The following is a 19,440-nucleotide window of genomic DNA, read 5'->3' as shown; positions in this document are numbered from 1 at the left end:
TTAACGATCACGGCAATTTACCCGAAAACGGCCTACCACTGAGACCACAAATGACCGCCACCTATAGGGTTAAACATTTCAATGTGGGTGGTTTGCCAAATATGTTCATAAATCAGAAGAATGCTTGGATGGACAGATATATTGTTACTCATGGCTTTTATATTCCTTTGCTGTTGTAGAAGCATTATTGAATTTTTAAATAACTTCCAAAATAGTAAAATGTTAAACAATGATGTGGCACACCCAGGCATAGTCAAAGGGCAATATTCCTGCCACCAAATGTGTCATCGCTGATTCAGCCAATTAATCAAGGAGTTCTAAAAGTATTTCAAAGAAATTATAGATGCAGACTTCATGTTTTTTTAGAAAATTTGGAAGATGATAAGACTGTTGTAAAATCTGAATAAACTACAGTTTATTAGTCAGCTTTGGTACAGAATGGAGAAGAGATGGTATACTTCAAAAATCATGAGAGACTTTTGGAACAGAAAAGATATTAAGAATCAAGAAGATGACCAAGAATCAGATGCTACTGAACTGGTCAAGCTTGCAGTCAATGTCTAAGATATGCTCTGATAATAAAATAAAACATTGAAAAGTAGTTTAGTGACGACCAACATTACCAGACGATAGATGAGAATGTTGCTGGTAAGGTTAACCATCAACCACATAAAAAAGAAGACAATATAGATGAAAGAAGATGTATTATTCTAATGGATTGGAGCTCTTAGCTGCATATATAGATTACACTGAACAGCCCAAGATTGTGGTAAAGAAAGCAAGAGCTTATAACAAAAAGTGATTATTTTTTTGTATTATATATATTTTGACTTGTATTATATGTAACAGACAGTAATACAGTACTACAACTATAGAAATGTGACTTGTATGAGACTTGGTAGGTTAGTAATGTATTGAAATCAGATCTTATAGCCAATAAATCCTAAAAAATTATTCAGAACTAAGAACTGATTAACAATATTTTACAACTGAACTGCCAAGATTCATTGTATGACTAATTATTGGACAGATTTCACATTAATGGCTTACCACAGTATCAGAAAAGTTTGATTAATGAAACCGGAGGTTGCAGTTGTACTATGTGCCTGCATGCACAGTGTCGTAAAATAAAAATAAAACCTCCTTCAGATGACTTAAATATTTCCCAGCTTCCATGTATTGCTTAACTTACATACTATATAGGCTTTGCAGCAAACACCACCTACATTACAATTCAATACTAAATGAACAATAATTTTAGCAACAAAAAATTATTAGATTTCATACAGAGTACAGTAAAAAAACTATTTATATTTGATATCAGTTGACATCAAATAATTAACTGAGAATAGTGAAATATTGACTAACATTTACAGTAAAGAAATAACTTACCTAATATTTTGAAACCTAACATCTATATTATTTATTTATTTCACATAACTCACATTATTTGTATTCTGAGCTTAAATTACACAAGTGATCTAAATCTAAATTCAAACTGTTTTAACTTGAGATAAATTACAAATGTGATCATAAAATATTTACCTAAACAAATATTTAATAAATTTATAAGACTCCAGATTATTACTTAAACTTTGCTGTCAATTTGAAAAACATTTCAATGAAACATCACACAGCAGCATCTCATTCAACTAATTCATATATGAAATCATTTTTATAACGCGGTAACATTTCAATCTTCAAATTATGTGTGCAATATTTTGAACTTGAATAACAAGTAGCCATTAATAGTAGTACCCAAAACATTGGAAAATATTGATCAACAACAATTAAGTTTAACATAGAATTAATCGTGTTCAGTTCCAAAAAAGTCTGATTTAGAAAAATCAAACTAGAAACAAATCTAAAAATTTTGAATCAATAATTGCAACCAAGATACAATTTATTTTTTAAACCGGCTCATCCCTAACTCCCACAAATCTGGACAACTATGTGTGACAAGTAAATTGTTTTGACAACTTAATATCCATTTGTTTGCTTCTGACTGATAAGTGCTAAATTTTTCATACGTCAGCATATTTTAGATATATGTAAAATAGTCAATATAATCAATTACCTTCCCATCCAACAGCTTGAAGTGGATTTATATCTTTGGAGCTTACAAACTTCTCCTCGTAAACCATTTGTGTTGCCGTTATAATCTGTGCCATGATTATAAGGAGATCACCTAAACATAAAACAATTTTGAGCACAAACACAATAATTTTATTTCATATTATGTACATTCCTTAAACCTTATAGTTTAGAAGAGGATTAGCGTTTATTATTACAGGTGATCACAAAGATGTTGAAATCCATTTATTGTTTACAACAGTAATGCATTGTCAGAGAATTGTAATATATATAAAAAAATACAATTGACAAGAATGAATCAAATGAATAAATTAAATGAATGAATGGTCAGATTGATTTTCATTGATTGAAATTGAGGTGGCAGTGTAAATACTTGACATAAAGTAATATAGTAGAGTCTTGATAATATGAAGTAGACAGGGCCGAGCCTACTTCGAGAAACACAGAGCATTGTGAGAAAAGGGGGCTGTTAACTTGAACCACTTTTTGTACTTTTTGTAGGTTAAGTAATGAACGATTACATTTTATTAAAGTAAAATGAAAGTTTACAAGAAAAAATAAAATCTAATTTTATGTACAGTAAACAAGTTTTACTTAAATAAAACTACTAATAGTTTTTTGTTTCACCAAATTGCAATGCTTGCGAGCAATGATATCCCACCAGCATCAAAGTAATATAGTGTCCGCTGCAGTTGCTTCTGCTTGTCATTCTACATAGCGTAAAGCTGCGTCTAGCACCACGTAGCCTTCACTGTGAGTCATTGCCTGTACAGTCTCTTGCTCAATTTCTTCATCACGTAAGTCACGAAACAGTCACTTAACGAATCATGCGTTGTACTCAACAGTCTATCCCAATCCTCACAATTCTTACACAGTATTTTCAAGTTAAAGGCGCTGTTTATAAGTATTATTTATTGCTCTATATATTTTTTTCTTTTACCACATAGTACCTCGAATTACATGGAAGGTATAATTATCTAGACTCAAATTACGGAGACTCTAATGTAATGACAAAAGATGTTACTACAACCAGATGATGATTTATCAAATATAAATTTAAATAATCCTAAAAGATCAACTATATTAAAGAAAATATATCTTATGGATTTAGTACTTTCAGCAACTCTTCTTCAACATAATTGAAGTCTACTCTTCAGTTTAAGGTTTATTCATTTTTATCAAAGAAAATAAGTATATATAAACTAGTGATGAGCGAATTCAGAAGTTTCGAATCTTGAATCTGATTCCAAATTTTAAGAAAATTTATTCCCGATTCATAAATTTCAAATAAGAGCTTTTTTTTAAATCTAAGTATGATTCAAACAAAGTCACCACCAATCCAATTACTATCATTCTTAAACCTTTGGAGAATGTCTGATAGTATAAAAGTAATCCAAGAATACCATACTACTGTGAACGGATTTCCAGAGGTTCAGAGGAATAGCTATATTTTAAGTACAAAATCATAACCCCTACTTTCTCCTGTAATTTAGTATATTATAAATATGGGCTTCTAGAATATATTATTTCAATCTGTAAAAATATGGGCATAAATTTCTATGACTTATTACATGTGTTTTAAACTTAAAATGTTAAACAACACTAACCATGATCAAAATTATTAAGATTAAACTGTTATTATTATTAAGATCAAAATTATTACTGTACAAAAGTATAATAATAATTTAATTAGGTTATGTATTTAAGGTTTTTAACATTCAAAATACAGCAAAAACACAATCAAACAATTAGTCATTAATTTACTATCGATCAGCTGATAATTAATGATGCAGGGATTCCCACAGATTCGAACGTCAAATCCCGGCAATCCCTACTTAAATACTTGCTGAAGATTCGGTCAGGATTCAGCTTTAACCCATAACTAATATACACTTTAACTACAACAATTTTTAAATGTTTTGTTACACTCCACTTCCAATTCTAGGATACAGAAGCTTAACTTCCCTCCATCTATGAGAACTTTTTTTCCAAAATGTTGCAGTAGGCTATAATATTGGTTTATGAAATAAAGGTTTTGAAAAACGGTATGCCTCCACTAGATTTATCAGAATACAGTCTAGAAAATTCTTAATTAACTTTCATAAATACTTGCATAATTTGTATATAACTGTACACAACACACATGTATGCACATTTGAGCACAAACATTTAGAAGTTCTGAAAAAATGTGTAATTTAAAAGTTTTTGTAACTGAACCTCACATTATAAAAACATTATTATATCTTGGAATTCCTTCTCATACTCTTTAGTGGAATTGTTTTAACATTCAACAGGTTTACGAGATTTTAAGAAGTTTTTAAATAAATTATGCTCAATGAATCCATAAAACTTATAAAAATATGTATTTGTAAAACTTGTGTGTGTGTGTTAATTATAACATAACTGTTTATTTACAATTGGCAATATCACAAATAAAATCAAACTTAAGTAGCCCCCTCATTCCTTGAATAACCACATCAGAACAACACTGTTGCAGATAGTCGGAACTCTTGAGTAATAGCAAAGTCTCAAACCAACTTAGATACAAGAGTACAACAGCTGAGAAACCTTAGTTCAGCTTGACTGTCCAACAAAGTGTAGATCTTGGGCCCCTTTCAGTTTTTTTGGTAGATTGATCCAGGTACAGAGAGCATTGTAAGTTTTCTGATTGGCAGAAGCAAGGAAAGGAATCCAGGGCCCTTGAGGAATCATGACATCCAAATCCATCCTATCAACATTCCTTGATCCCTTTGAGTACCGGATCTGTGCTCCTTTCTCAAAAAAGACCACTCTGCTGTCATACTTGACATTCTGGTATGATTAACTGTAAAGTATGTTTCGAACAAAACTATTTCAACCAAGATATTAGAGTATTGTTTATGTTATTAATTATGTGGATATACCCGACCAAATAACTTAGTTTTCTTGGGTTTATCTCTTTCAATAGTGGTACAACAGTCACTTTGCTTAACATACCCATAGCAACTTGTAAGTACATTTATTGTTTTTTGTAAAAGGTAAATCTTACAATGTTTTTTTGCAATGTTATCAGAGAATATGTACTATTGTTTTATTTGAAAATTCTCATATTTTTCTGTTACAAAACTTGTAAATACTGTGGTGAATAAAAAGATTCATTCATTCATATAATTTATTTTTAGATTCCACAAAACTATTATTTTGATTGAAAAAAAAAACAGTTATTGCCCCATACCTGTAATTATTCCATTTGTGTCATTATTGTCACTGGATTTGACAAAAATATCAGCCAGTCCAACAAGGAAGAGACCAAGCACTATGTGAACAATTCCAGTCCATTGCTTCCATCCAATCTGGCGCTCCAGAAATGCAATTGATAGAAGTGCCACAAATACAATCACAGAACCTAAACAAAAGCAAGTGTTACCCTTTACAAAAGAATGGTTAACTTTACAGTTCTAACAACCTACAACTTCCCCATCATAATGGTATATTACTCGTTATGTACACAAAGCAGGTAGATAAGATGTTTAAGAATTGAGAGGGCTGCAAAGAGAGGAGTTTCATGCAAACATTGTAAGTACGAACTATTCCGCTGGTCCAAAGTAATTGGGACCAATGCGAGGATTTTACTGAATAATTGGATTAAACTTAATGTGTTACAGCAAAACATAAATTCAATAGTGTTTGAGAGTTTTTAAATGAATAATATAAACCAACAACTTTACAATGTGTTTTAACATGAAAGTTGTAAAAGTTTTGATTAACATGAATTTCTGAAAGTTTTGAGAAACCCACAGACAGCACCAGTCAGTACATGACAGCAACTTAGTTTCATCATTTTATCATCTCTTCCGAAAGATGTTTAATGATGTCATGGAGTTATCTAGAGAGCTTTTTGGGCTGTTATTTTCAAGTCAGTTTGATTTCAGTGGAATGCGTTGAATGTCTCAAAATTGCCTTTGGTCCTGAAGCACTATGCTACTGTTTAAGTAGTATTCAGAATTTCAAAAGAACTGTAATGTAATACTGTAACCTGAGTAATTAACAACAACAAATCAGACACTTCTATTGATTGTAAACAGTCTTCTTTAACAAAACAGATAAAAATAAATGTTGATAAGATGTAATAAAAAAAACTAATCAATACCTCTTAACATCTGAAAACTTGATGCATAGGTCAAGTTAAGTCCAATGTACATGAGAGAGGTTGCTATCATATCACAAACTGCTGGTGGAAGGAAGATCCATGGGCTGAACTCTTGATTACCCCTAGTGATGGTGCTTTCCTCCAGAGAATTGCCCTATAAGAATAAAAATATGAGAATCAGGGCAATTAAATATAACTTACAACTTTGTTAACTTTAAAACATAAAATAAAGAGGACTAAGAGCTAAGTTTTAACAAGAGAGTATTGATAGGTTAGGAAAACAAGACTTAACTTTACCAAATTGGAAGATTGTGTCTCTTCTTTTTGATAAAAAAAATCATTAAATACAAGTGGGATATTTTATGCTCACTGGGTATTTGTCAACAAAAGAGAGATTTAAAAATGTCTTGCCAGTGTTATGCCCACCACTAATTTTCCTCTGCAATTTGGCAACACTGAACTCTTCAAATCTGTATATCTCACTCTGTCTTTGCTGAAAATGTCCAGTGGGCATGAAGTGTCCCATTTTTGCTCCACTTAATATGAAAAAGAAGAGAAATAATAGTACAATTTGGTAATAGTGAGCCTGTCATATATCCTAACTATTGATTACATGTATTATTAATACACTAAAAGAAATCAGCAGCTTTGCTTTGAAAAACTATCTTCTAGGGTACACTGCGCAAAAAAACACATACAAGTACATTTATTTTACACGTAATTAGAAATTTTTTATTGCACTGCAATGTTTCTCAACCAGTAGAGAACGTTCTAGTGTCTTTTCACCTTCGGTTGCAGAGTCAATGTTGGAAGCAGTGTTGCCAATTCACTTTTTATAGACACTGTTATCAGTGTATAACTATTGACAATGTATTGAGTACTATATTAAATATCTATGGAAACTGTAATCTTGCTGAAGGGAGTGGAGGGAGGGGATTATCTCAGGTTTAGGGTTGGAGGATTTCTTCAATTTTGTACCAATTGGTGTATGTTAATTCCTATCTTCTTAATTGAAAGGGATTGCAGTCATTTTGATTTTACTATTGTGGACTTAAAACAGTTACTGAAGACTGTGATATTGTACCTTGCAGCATGAACAGGAAAAATGTTCTCTACTGGTTGAGAAAGATTGCAGTGCAATCGAAAATTTCTAATTATATGTAAAACTTGTATGTGTTCTTTTAATCAGTGGACCCTAGAAGATAGTTTTCAATGTGTCTGCTGATTTTCCTATCAACTAGTGACAATCCTTGGCTTTTAGCCCTATTAATTCAAACCTAATACACTAGGGACTTATTATCTGGAATGTAATTTTACAAATTACATCAAAAGAATTTATTATTTTCTTTAAACATTTGTTATTGTTAAAAATTCGCTCTAACAGAAAGTTACACAAATTAAACTTTTTAAGAATAATTTTATACATTACTACAGCACAAAATCATACTGACTATATAGTGTTGTGGCAGCAATCACTAACCACATTGTGTTGTTGGCCACTTCGATGGATTTGCGAATCCACAATATTAAAAATGGAATATTTTTATGTTTAATGTGTGTTATTTTTTTAAACTTTCCCACATAATAAAATTATACCTGGTGATGTATTTACTATTAAACCTACTAGCTTGCTTTTCGTTAGGAACTGAATACATTACAAGATTATAAATAGTGGACTGACCCTTGCTGTAAGTCTGTGCATGTGTGCAGATTTCTCTGTTTAATTTTTAGATATCAATACCAACTGAATGCAGGTTTTTAAGGGCACACCTTATCTGAAATTGTAACTAACCCAAATAGCCTAGGTACCATAATTTTTGATAATTGTGCCCTTAGTATGTAATGTTCTAATACTTTAGAAATGATCCACAATCCAAAATTACACAATCAGTTGGTTTACATGCTTATAACAAATCTAATGTTCATGAAATTAATCTCTAACTATAGGTGTGAAATATTTAAATTGGTAAAAATGTAATATTACATTTTAACAATAGCTAATAAATAGATTATATTTCTAGCATTACAATGGTCATACTTGTCTTTGTCTATAAATTTGAATGAAAAGAGCAATCTTGAAGGCAAGCAAACAGTAGGCTTCTCCCAAAAACATTGTAGAAGACTGAACAAATGGATGATTAAATTTTCTATCAACTCCATCCTCACCGGGTGCCGACAGCTTATCTGCCCACCTAAATAACAAAGACAGATTTTAGTATTATATTTCAAAATAATTCTACAAAAATATTCCTCCAAATTTGTGTTAATAGACCGCTTTTATCTAAATCTATATAAAACAATGACACGAAGTTCTTGCACATAACGTAGCTATGGTGGGAAGGGTTAATTCAATGTGAATGTTGAATTTAGCTTCAGTTCACCTTCCTCTTAGTGCAGTGTCTGAAATCTGATACTGTCACAGGCTTGACATGTGGAATCTGGGAGTCATGTTTGTTTGAAGAGATAAAAATGTCAGTGACGAAGAAGCTCAAAACAAACTCTTTAGCCTACATCATTTTGACATCAGAGACCCCTAGACTACAAATTATAGTGTAATCTAGATGTAGAGGTATTCTCATTGTCTCATTTTGATCTCTTCAGACGAACATGACTCCAGATTCTAGGAGTCGAGTCTGCGAAAGCATTAAGATTTCAAACACTGCACTAAGAGGGAGGTGAACTAGAGCTAAACTTAACATTCACATGAAGTTCTTAATTGTATTCATTAATAATTTTATACAAAAAGTTTGTTGTATTATAATAGTTATAAAGTAGTGTACAAAACTAGCTTGTATAAAACTGGCAGGTGAAGATCATGTTTTCAATAGATCAGATGATAAATATTATGTAACAGTGTTGTATATAGAAAATTATTTCGGGGGGGGGGGCTGACTTACTGGCTGGTTTAGGAAGTATAAAATACCCTTCATAAATATGGACTCGGAAATCCTCCACTGTAGATTTTTGAGCTTTAAGATCTCATAAATGTGGTCTAGCTTAAAACAAATTAATGGGTGCAATATTAATATCTTTCAAAATTTTGGGGATGAGCGACCTCTCTGAGCTCCCTCCTTATATACGCCCATGGTATGTATATCATGTGTCATAGCTGATTGTGGTCTGCTCTGTGTTTCTTTTTAACAGTCATAGTGTAAGCTATTATATCACAAAGAAATCACTAAACAAATTGTAGAGCACTTGTTACATTTATATAGACTTATTTTAGAAAGAAGTGATTTCCTTTACAAAGAGACCAAAAAAACCTATTAAGTTTAAAATACTTTAGTACTTATCCTCTAAATATTTCAGAGATGCATCGCATGATTTAGCAGCTTATTTTTATTCATTGATAATACAGTTGTTTAACCTTATCTTTTAGGTAGTTAATAACATATATAAATTATTTATTTAAACAGTACTTTAAAATATGGCCACTCGTGATATGGTGTGAATAATCGGTATCACGAAAAACAGAACAAATAAAAAAACTACTAAAATAAAAACAATAACAAAATTAACCCTTTCGATCCCGTCCTATTTTTAGGACGTCCCATGAAATCGCGTACAATCCCAAAGTCCTATTTTTAGGACGTCACGTGAAATTGCGTATGATCCCAACGTCCAATTTTTAGGACATTCGGAAAAAAAATGTTTTAATATAATAAATTGCAGTATAACTACAATTATTATATCAGAGTACTCATAATGAACCGGCCTACAAAGTTACAGTAACTATTGATACTTTTTATTAACTTCAATAACATTTTTCAAGAAGAACAAGGTGGAGGGGACGCTGATCAATTATCCATGTATTTTGAAAAAATTCCTGATAAAAAGCAAAAAAATTGCTGTGTGTGTAGTGCAGCCAGTACTAGTGGGGGTGGTAAAAGGAAAAAGTCAAGTTACACTTGCAGGAAATGTAAGAAAGGCCTACACACAAAATGCTTCCCCCTCCATAAGTGTTAGTGTATACACACCACAAAAATTTTTTTATAAGAAATAAGTGTTATAAAACATTATTTCAAATTCAAAATCAAAATAGACTTTATATGGTGTTACAGTTTAATAATTTTAACTGTAGTATAATAACTTTGTAAGTTTTAGTACTTTTTAAACCTGTTTTTTTTTGTGCATTGTTCTGCCAACGGAACCAAAAAGTGTGTGATTACATCTTATTTTCTTTCGATATTATCTCCGCTATTTATAAATATATTTAAATGAAAACTTTGGTTCTACTTCATTTATATGTGTACCAATAGAAAAACGTATTGTTTTTGACCTAGGAATTTTTTGAGGCTACTTCTTACCATTGGAAATGCAAAATTTAGGAATTTTTTTGTAAGTAACAAATTTTTTTTTACAAAAACTTTTTGTGCATGATTACAAAGGTTTTGTTTAATGCATGCAATAGAGTGTACTTTGGGGAGTAAAACAATGAAAACTACATGAATTTTCATCAATAAATAAAAATTCTATGCAATTTTTAGCTAACATCTACATTTCTAGTAAAATGTGGCTGGGACTGGTGCAGATACCTCAGCGCCAAGAGCTGGGAATCTGGCAGACCCCCACACAAAAATCTTGGGATCAAAAGGGTTAAAAAGAAATTCAAATGCGAGGAATTATATAGCAAAAGGAAGAATTACACAACATTCAAATCTGTTTACAGTATATAAGAATAAATATGTTAAATATTCTTCACAAGATGAATTGAAACTTTGCCTGGGCCAGATTTAAACAAATTCAGTATATTACATTATACAATAAGTATCCTACCTCACTGAAATGTACTAATTAATGATTGAACTGTCTGTAATATAAATTACCATGTGTTTTATGGCTATCACAACAACAAAAATTTATTTCTAAATAAATCACTTCACATGATTATTTGTTTTGCATAAAATAAATTATTTATTTTAAAACATTTACTTTGAAACCAAAGTTATTTAAATTGTTTTATATTATAAAGAATGATATCACACTGCTTCAAAACAGATTATTATTACTATTGAAAATTATTAAATATTTACTCAAAATAAGACAAAGTAATAAAAAATGTGTGTTCTCAGTGAAACATTATTTGCTCTGGCCTTACACTATGAAGAAATTTGGTGAAATATTTCAAATTTTCCATCTCATTGTTCAGTTATAAAAGTTGTTATCTTCTGCAAATAACCAAGGTTTACTGTTCAGAGATACAACTTTGTTTGGACTCATATACTAGTCATACTTATAAAAGTTTGAACTTTAACATCTAAGAACAGTACTTAGATGTAATTACACAGTAATTACACAAGTAAAAATGTTATGAGATTTTAAGGTACTATCTTTTACAAGTATACGTGGAGTCCCAAATTAACCAACAATCAAAGTTCTTACAACATTTTTTTAAACCTTGATAACTTTATCATATTACTTCTTTCATTAGCTATATCAACAACCTTTAGACCATTCAAAATATTAACATTGGTAAATTAATACCATACCTTCTTGAATATTTCTTCTTTATTACTATATGACTATGAGAGGTTAAACAAAAGGTATAAATAGAAATGTACCAAAGGATTGTGGACTTGTACTAAATATTATCTATTATTCACTTTATGAACTTTTTGTAATGTTTACTAAGTTTTTATATTTTAAAATTTGTAGAAGGCTAACCTTGACCTGTCCTCACCAAATCGACTCAGCCAAATCAGTGATTTATTTGTAAGTGAATCATATGTCAACAGAAGCTCATTCCACCTCAGATATATAAACAACCCTTAGGCTAGTTGCACACACACCGATTTTGGACGATCAATTTTTTTACCGGCCGTTTTTTTACCGGCCGTCCAAATTCCATTAGTGAACTGAATGAGGGAACGGAGCCTGGCACACACGCCAACAGCTGATCGGCGCCAGTTCACTATTGAAATTTGGACGGCCGGTAAAAATCGGTCGTCCAAAATCGGTGTGTGTGCAACTAGCCTTATCCAGATAAACAAGAGAAAGACAAAAATTCAACGCTGACAATTAATCATTTACATGTCAAGGATTTTTTATAGGTTACGTGAATTATTTTCTGTACTAATTATTGTCTGAATTATGTACTTGCACCATAAAAGACAGACGCACAACAATTAGAACATTAAGCATGATGCAATATTCTTACTACATTTGTTAGTGAAATAGGTCCTCAAGTTTGTGGCATGGTAGCACATACAAGATAACATTAATTTGTTATTCTTCCTATAATAAACAAAACCTGTAGAATTTATACTGGTAATATGTAAAACTACCAAAATAAATTTTAAATTATGCACATCTACTAAAACTTATTAGCAAGACAAAATTTTATCTCTTTCATGTGTGACAACTTCAATCATCACAGCCAATTAGAATAATTGTCTGACAACAATAATTATTAGCTAAAAGCAGCAAATCAATGACATTTCTTCAGCATATAATATAGCACCAAAATATTGTCTTACTGGTGGTAATGAATATTAACCTGCTTTACGCTTTTCCTACAACCCCCTCCCCCCTTTTCCTTATAGGAAGTTACCAAAAACCAATGTTTTTTTTTAAATTGATCAATTTTAACCAAATTCGTTCTAAAACATAAAACAATGTATGTTTTCTAGAAAAAAATGTTACTTCTCAAAGATTTTTCATCTCCACAACCTAATTTGAGGGGGTTAGAAAACTTTGCCAAACGACATGGCACGGAGTGTGAGGGATACAAGTAATTATACTTGTCCTTAAAATGAAAATAAATAAGTAGATTAGCAAGGAAGAATTAAAAAATTACTAACCCAAAAGATATTCCTTTGGGGGAGGGGGGAGATATGGTTAGCATGACCCCACCCTCCTCCAATTTCGACCAAATTTCTTCGCTAACGTGATTCAATGTATATTTTCTAGACCATCACTTATAATTTAGAAATCTTACCAACAAAATAATACATATAAATATGTGTCTCATAAACAAAATTATCCTATATTACTTATATATATAAAAAATTAGTGTTTGCTAGTATTACCAACATAAATTTCTGTGGTGATATTTCAACATACACATATAATATTATGGTTCTCAATAAACATAACGATATATAATATATGTAAAGCTTTTTTATGTACTTGTAACAATGCAATTAAATGTGCGACATAATGTGTTATGATCACATTAAAGGTTGAACGTAGTGTGAATGAATCACAATTATGTAGCTTGGGAATTGTATGGTTAAACAATGGGTATTCAAAGAGAGGCCAATCTTCTGCTAGATACACTCGAAAAACCCAGCAGGTTGCAGGTTTTCTGAGGCTGAAAGAACTATGTTCACAATATCTAAATCAAACTCATACAAGCTTTAGTAACTTAATCTGGAGATATCAGAACAACCTCAATTTGTTTTCTTTAATGGGTAATAAGCAACTTATTCAACATTTTCAAAATTGATTAGTTAGTTGGTTAGTGAAATGTTCTTCGTATGGAGGTTAAACACATTTGACAGAACACATAGAACATGAAACTAATGATCACAACAGATACTGGGCCAACAATAAATGTTAATACTTATGATAAAGAATATAAACATGAATAGATTAATAGTTATAACAAATATTATATACTTACTTAGTTGTCAATGTATTTAATGATCCTGTAATGACCATTATAACTGCCAGTATGACTTGATATTTGGTCCAACCCATTGTAGTTATCTAAAAAGAAATTTAGTACTATATATCTTATTTCTCAACAACACTCTTTTAGAATAAACAACAACACTATTTACATATACTTTCTCTTGGATATTTGTTAAACTAATGCTATTAATGGATGTGCCATAACATTCTGAGTACTTTGACAAAAAACATGTTTTGGTTAAAATTGTTACTTGGGCAATTCTGTTTCTTACGCAATGATGTTTCTCTATTGTTTTGGGTTTTTTAAATATTAGAAGACAATATATAAATTCATAATGATGATTCACAATGAAAATTTTGAGGAATTGTTAATGAAAAACTAGATTTATATAAAAGAGTCAATCAAAATTTCCTGAACATGCCAACCACACTGCACAGTACCCATGTCATGGCCTCTGCTACTTCACCAGTTACATCGGTGACGACTCCCCAACTCTACTAGACCACCAAACAACAGCTGAGGGAGAAATACATAAGTCTGACCCTGTTTTAGACCATGTAAGCTCAATAGACTACTATCCATAACAAAACTAAAAGTAAAATCAGGACTACTTTTCTTCCACAAAAATATGGACAGAATGGCAAGCAAAATTGAGTGGCTAGAACACCTGCTGCACAATAAAAATTTAGATTTTATAATACTGACAGGACATGGTCTAAAAAATCTAAAAAAGGGCACAATAAATCAAACCAGAATAGTTGACTACACACTAATCAGTGCTTCTGGCAGAAGTTAATAAATGGAGAGTCACATTAAAGGAGAAGTCACTATAAATAAACATAAACAAGGTTACCATAAAGCCGAATGCTTTGAGTTAAGAACAATATTGAAATGATTTGAAGTGTCAGTGAAGTAGCAGCTATAAAAATAAGAATGACCAAGAAAAAGTGTTTGTACTTATTTGGAGTGTACCGACCGCCGGGATCAAATTTTGATATTGTACTTTAAATCCTATCTGAAGTTCTGGATAAACTACCGCTGAGTGCTAAAAAACTTGTTATGTAAACATTAATAATCTTGATGAGATATCAAAAGAACGCAGTGCATTCAATGAACTACTAAGGGGATATAACATCCAGAGATTAGACCTCTCACCTACCAGATTCACCAAAATATATCCTCAATAGACATAATGTGCTCAGATCTGGATCAAGACATGATAAGTGTAGAAGTGACTAACACTGGGCTATCAGACCACACTGGTCGATACTGTACACTTGACATGCCAAAAGAGACCATAGGGAACATATAAAATACACAAAGAAATCATACACAAAATCATCTCCTTAACTTAAAAAACCAACTGGCTATGGAAACTTGGGACTCCGTCATTAATTCAAATGAGGTAGATGAAGCATATTTCCACTTTGGTACATCTTTCCAGTTTGCACTTGATTGGACATACTCCAAGGTAAAATCTTATGCTAAGCAAAAAAAGGGAAAAATTATTACTCATACCAGAGAAATGTCTATCCTTAAAGAAAAATTCCAAAAAACACCTCCGATGACGTCATCACGAGGTTGAATCACGGTCACGTGACGCCCAACGTGGCTGTACATCATGGAAATATTGCTACGCGTGTGTGAACAGTTGTTCCATTTTTTAGGTTCTACAACTTTGTTATTTCTCATTTGCACCCCGTCAAACCTTATATTGTTTTGTTCTGTAGGACAATTCCAATAAGTTAATAACATAAAACTCGTATTTTGCTGCTCCGGCCGTCACTTATACAATTACCTTTCTTTTATGTAAGATACATAAAATACAAATTTGAACTTTACTTTCTCTTAGTCTTAATAGCGTTTATTTAACAAATGAAGTGATTAAACTGTAGCCCACTTATAACACATTAAACTTTTTATCATAATTATTGTGTAAATTATTCTAAAATTTCACGTAGCTAAAATGTTTACAGGGTTCCTTTTTTATTATTGATATATCTGGAACAAATTAAATTAGGCTTTCAAAAAGTAATAATTGCAAACATTAATATATATTAGATCCTGTTTATGTATATTGTTAAGTCTATTGTATAAATTTTACTCTTCCTGTCAATTTAAAATTACCGTAAATCCATCTAAACCAATGAGTCATAGGGGAAATTCTTCTGTAACTATCTTTTCAAATGCATTTTTCTATAAAAATCCATTATGATCCCATTATTATAAAACACACACTATCAATTAACCATTATACAAGGACTATTTCAGAACTTTTTCAAAATGTTTAAAGGGTGCATTTTCCAAAATTCTAAATTTGATTTTTTTATATTGAAACTGGTAAAAATAATGTTATCTCCCTGTAGTGTTATACATTAAATTTATGGAAAGGGTTTGCAAAATGCTGCCTGCAGTATTAAACATCTACCATCTTTCTAGCTGATTCTGTGAAATGCTAGAGCAGTTTTGAAGTTTTATAAATAGGTCAATTTTGAGTTTTTTTACAAACTTTAACAAGACATAATTTTGAAACCAGAAGAGATATCAAAATGAAATTTGGCATGTTTCTTAACTGGTATGTGCAAGTATTCAAAGTTACATTAACCCTTTCAGGGCCAGGACCAAATATGACATGTTGCAAAAATTTTTCACATCTCATATCCCCTTGTGACTAGTCAAAAGTGCCAGGCTAAAATTGGCAATTTTGCAGTCTCTTATATTAAAATTTATAATTTTTCATACAAACTTGGGAATTACCTAACAGTTGCACCAAATTACTCGTATAGATATATATACTATCAAGGAAAAAATATATAGATGTAGTTTTAAGTAATTTAAAATTAAAAAAATAATGTTTTAATAGATTATATAAAAAGATTTTATTTTTTTTGCAAATAACTAAAAAAAGGAAAAATAATTTTACTTTGGGAAGCTATTTTATTATATTGTATATTTAGAAAGGAACAACTATACAAAAGGTTGTGTTATTTCTCTCATAAATAAATTTTTTATGACACATTTTGTATAAATAATGCATAATTGTACTTTGTAACATTTTATTTGTGTTAAAGCAACTGACTATTACATTGCAAGAAACTTAAAATAAATATTCACATAATGGATGTACCGGTAAACAGATGATTGTAGGATCCAATACAGTTAAAAAACACAGTTATTTACCAAGAAATATTTACACAATTTTATTTGAAATTTATTTACACTTTTTCTATTTACAAACATGCTATTTACAATTTCACTCCCGTGAGATCGCAAATTGTCAGTCATTGTAACTACTACACACAATAGCTAAGCACGTAGCAACTAGGCTAACACTACTAATATTTACAACCACAAAATAAAATAATGAAGGAGAATCCAGCATACAATAATACGATTTACACTAAAGCATAAAGAATTAACAACAAAAGATCGAGTCAGCTGATAATGTCATGTGACAATTACAAAATAAAAATTATACACCTTCAAAATAAAAATTATATTCATATTAATTATCTACAAATATACCAGGGAATAAAAAACATAAAACTTTAATCATTTGACGTCGTATATTTTTAAGAAAACGACGAATATCAAGGAGACTGTATAATTGCCGCCTGGTGCTTTTTGCATATGTCACCAACGGCAATATTTTGCCACCTGGCACTTTTCAGACACGATCTATGGCGGCAATATATTGCCGCCTGGCCCGGAAAGGGTTAAAATCTGAGATGATGATGTAAAATGACTGTGTTGATTTAACATGGAATGACCACACTTACTACACTGCAGTCGTGGTGGCTATTGAACGTAGAACGTACATTAAATAATATGGTTAAAGGTAAGTTTGAAATATGTTTTTGCTTTTAAGAATTAGTGATTGAGGGAATTTTATACTTTACTGATCGGTACTATCTCGAGAGATGTTTTTCATGTCGCCAGGACAGTACCTGTCCAAGAGCCCTCGCTGATGGGCGGAGGCATTGGTGTCCGCTCAGAGAACTAAGTTACTAGTTCCTTTTACCAGGTTTTAAGGAAGAATTTTCGGCCTTTCCAAAATGCAATTGTTTTCAATTTGTTATTTTTGTAACTTATAAAATATAAATATTACTCTTTCTTGAAACTACACCTTGATGGGAACTTCATTCCTATATTTGCTGAAGAACAGTAAATGAAAGTTGTAACCAATCAATTAACTTATAATCATGCATTGCCACTTCTGGTGATGAACGAGAAACATCCCTCAAGATAGTTTTATTATGAAATTAATGTTGAGATATAAAAGTAGATAGTGTAGTTTTTAAGAAGACTAGACTATGTCTATGCAATGCCAAAACAATAAATACTACAAATAGTAAGCTCCAAATTCAAACTAGTGTATTTGTAAATTAGATTGACTTACCTCTTTTTAAATAAACTACTTGATAGATATTTATTTCACTCAGTAAACTGGTATTCCTCCACGAAAAAGATATTTAGTAACTTTAAATATAAGCCTTCCTCTGCTTACCCAACAGAATTCTTGAATGACTCAGACTAAAATATTTTATTCTTTATTCCATTATAGGTTATGGCAACTGTCTTTTCTTTCATTCCATTCCACAGATCCACCTTCTTTGTGCTACCAACCGGTAAAGCAAAATTCTATCAGATGGTTAGTTACCGGTGAAAGTATTATTTACAAACAATAACTTCCAGTTTTAATGTCAGTAAAAATAAACAAATGTACTGGTTTAACACTTTTCAAATAAACTGGAACTTTAACGAAACTTCTGATAAGCCAAATACAAGGGAGCTACAAATGTATTTGTGAAGAAGTTCCTTGCCCCATACTTACCGTTTTGGAGTCTGAAATTATGGAATCTTCATCGGTCTCATGGTGGAACTTATAGAGTTATTGTCTCGGACTTGTAATTTTGTAAATTACCGTTTAAAACATTTATTTTTTAACATAAAAGTAATTGAACAGGTTTGGTTGAATTACCATAGCCAGCGCATGCTCGTTTGAACGCGCAAACTGCATATTGCCGAGGCAACGCCGCTCTTGGCAATCTGAAGGTTTTAATGAATTCCCATTTAAAATTGTATTTTAACTCCCACTATTGTAGTTTTACTGGTCTGTTGGTGGTTTACTATCAAACTCGGGTATCAAAAATGTTTGATTCTAGAGTATGTGTGGCTAGAGCTTGTTTCACTATTCTTGTAAATTGTAGTGAATCATAGTATACAGTTTAAAACATCACTGTCATGTTGCGCAAATAAATAAGACCTCTTATGGTCAGTTTTAACCAAGTTGTATTTGAACGCCAAATTGGAGAATACATTAAAGAATGGTTCAATGTCCGTTGTGTTTTACTCCAGAGACACATCAATAACAGATTTATTGTTTAAGCGAGGTTGAAGTCCTTTCCTTTAAGGATATTTATTTCTTCAAACGATTGGAAAGCAGATTAAAATTTAAGATATATTTTTCAATTTGTGAGTGAAATTTTGCCGGCGCCCTACGACTCTATGCTTCTCTTTGATCAATTCCCGTAAGAGAATAGCATTCTCAATTAATTGGTAATGGTGACATTTTTTACTG

General features: G+C 31.3%; 1 protein-coding gene across 1 annotated transcript in view; it reads right to left on the bottom strand.

Moving 5' to 3' along the window:
* LOC124362665 (solute carrier family 35 member F6) overlaps window positions 1–18,460 on the bottom strand; it is a 38,332-nt gene extending 19,872 nt beyond the window's left edge. The window contains exons 1-6 of the mRNA XM_046817361.1: window positions 18,259–18,460; window positions 13,848–13,933; window positions 8,262–8,415; window positions 6,224–6,377; window positions 5,309–5,479; window positions 2,078–2,188 (exon numbers count right to left, since the gene is read on the bottom strand). Of these exons, the coding sequence (XP_046673317.1) occupies window positions 2,078–2,188; window positions 5,309–5,479; window positions 6,224–6,377; window positions 8,262–8,415; window positions 13,848–13,924 (667 nt within the window). The 5' untranslated portion in view covers window positions 13,925–13,933; window positions 18,259–18,460. The remainder of the gene's footprint in view (window positions 1–2,077; window positions 2,189–5,308; window positions 5,480–6,223; window positions 6,378–8,261; window positions 8,416–13,847; window positions 13,934–18,258) is intronic.
* Between the last annotated feature and the right edge of the window lie 980 nt (window positions 18,461–19,440).

The sequence above is a fragment of the Homalodisca vitripennis genome, chromosome 5, assembly GCF_021130785.1.
Source record: "Homalodisca vitripennis isolate AUS2020 chromosome 5, UT_GWSS_2.1, whole genome shotgun sequence".
NCBI lineage: Eukaryota > Metazoa > Arthropoda > Insecta > Hemiptera > Cicadellidae > Homalodisca > Homalodisca vitripennis.
Note: the sequence above shows the minus strand (reverse complement) of the source record. Positions and strands in the feature narration are given on the sequence as shown.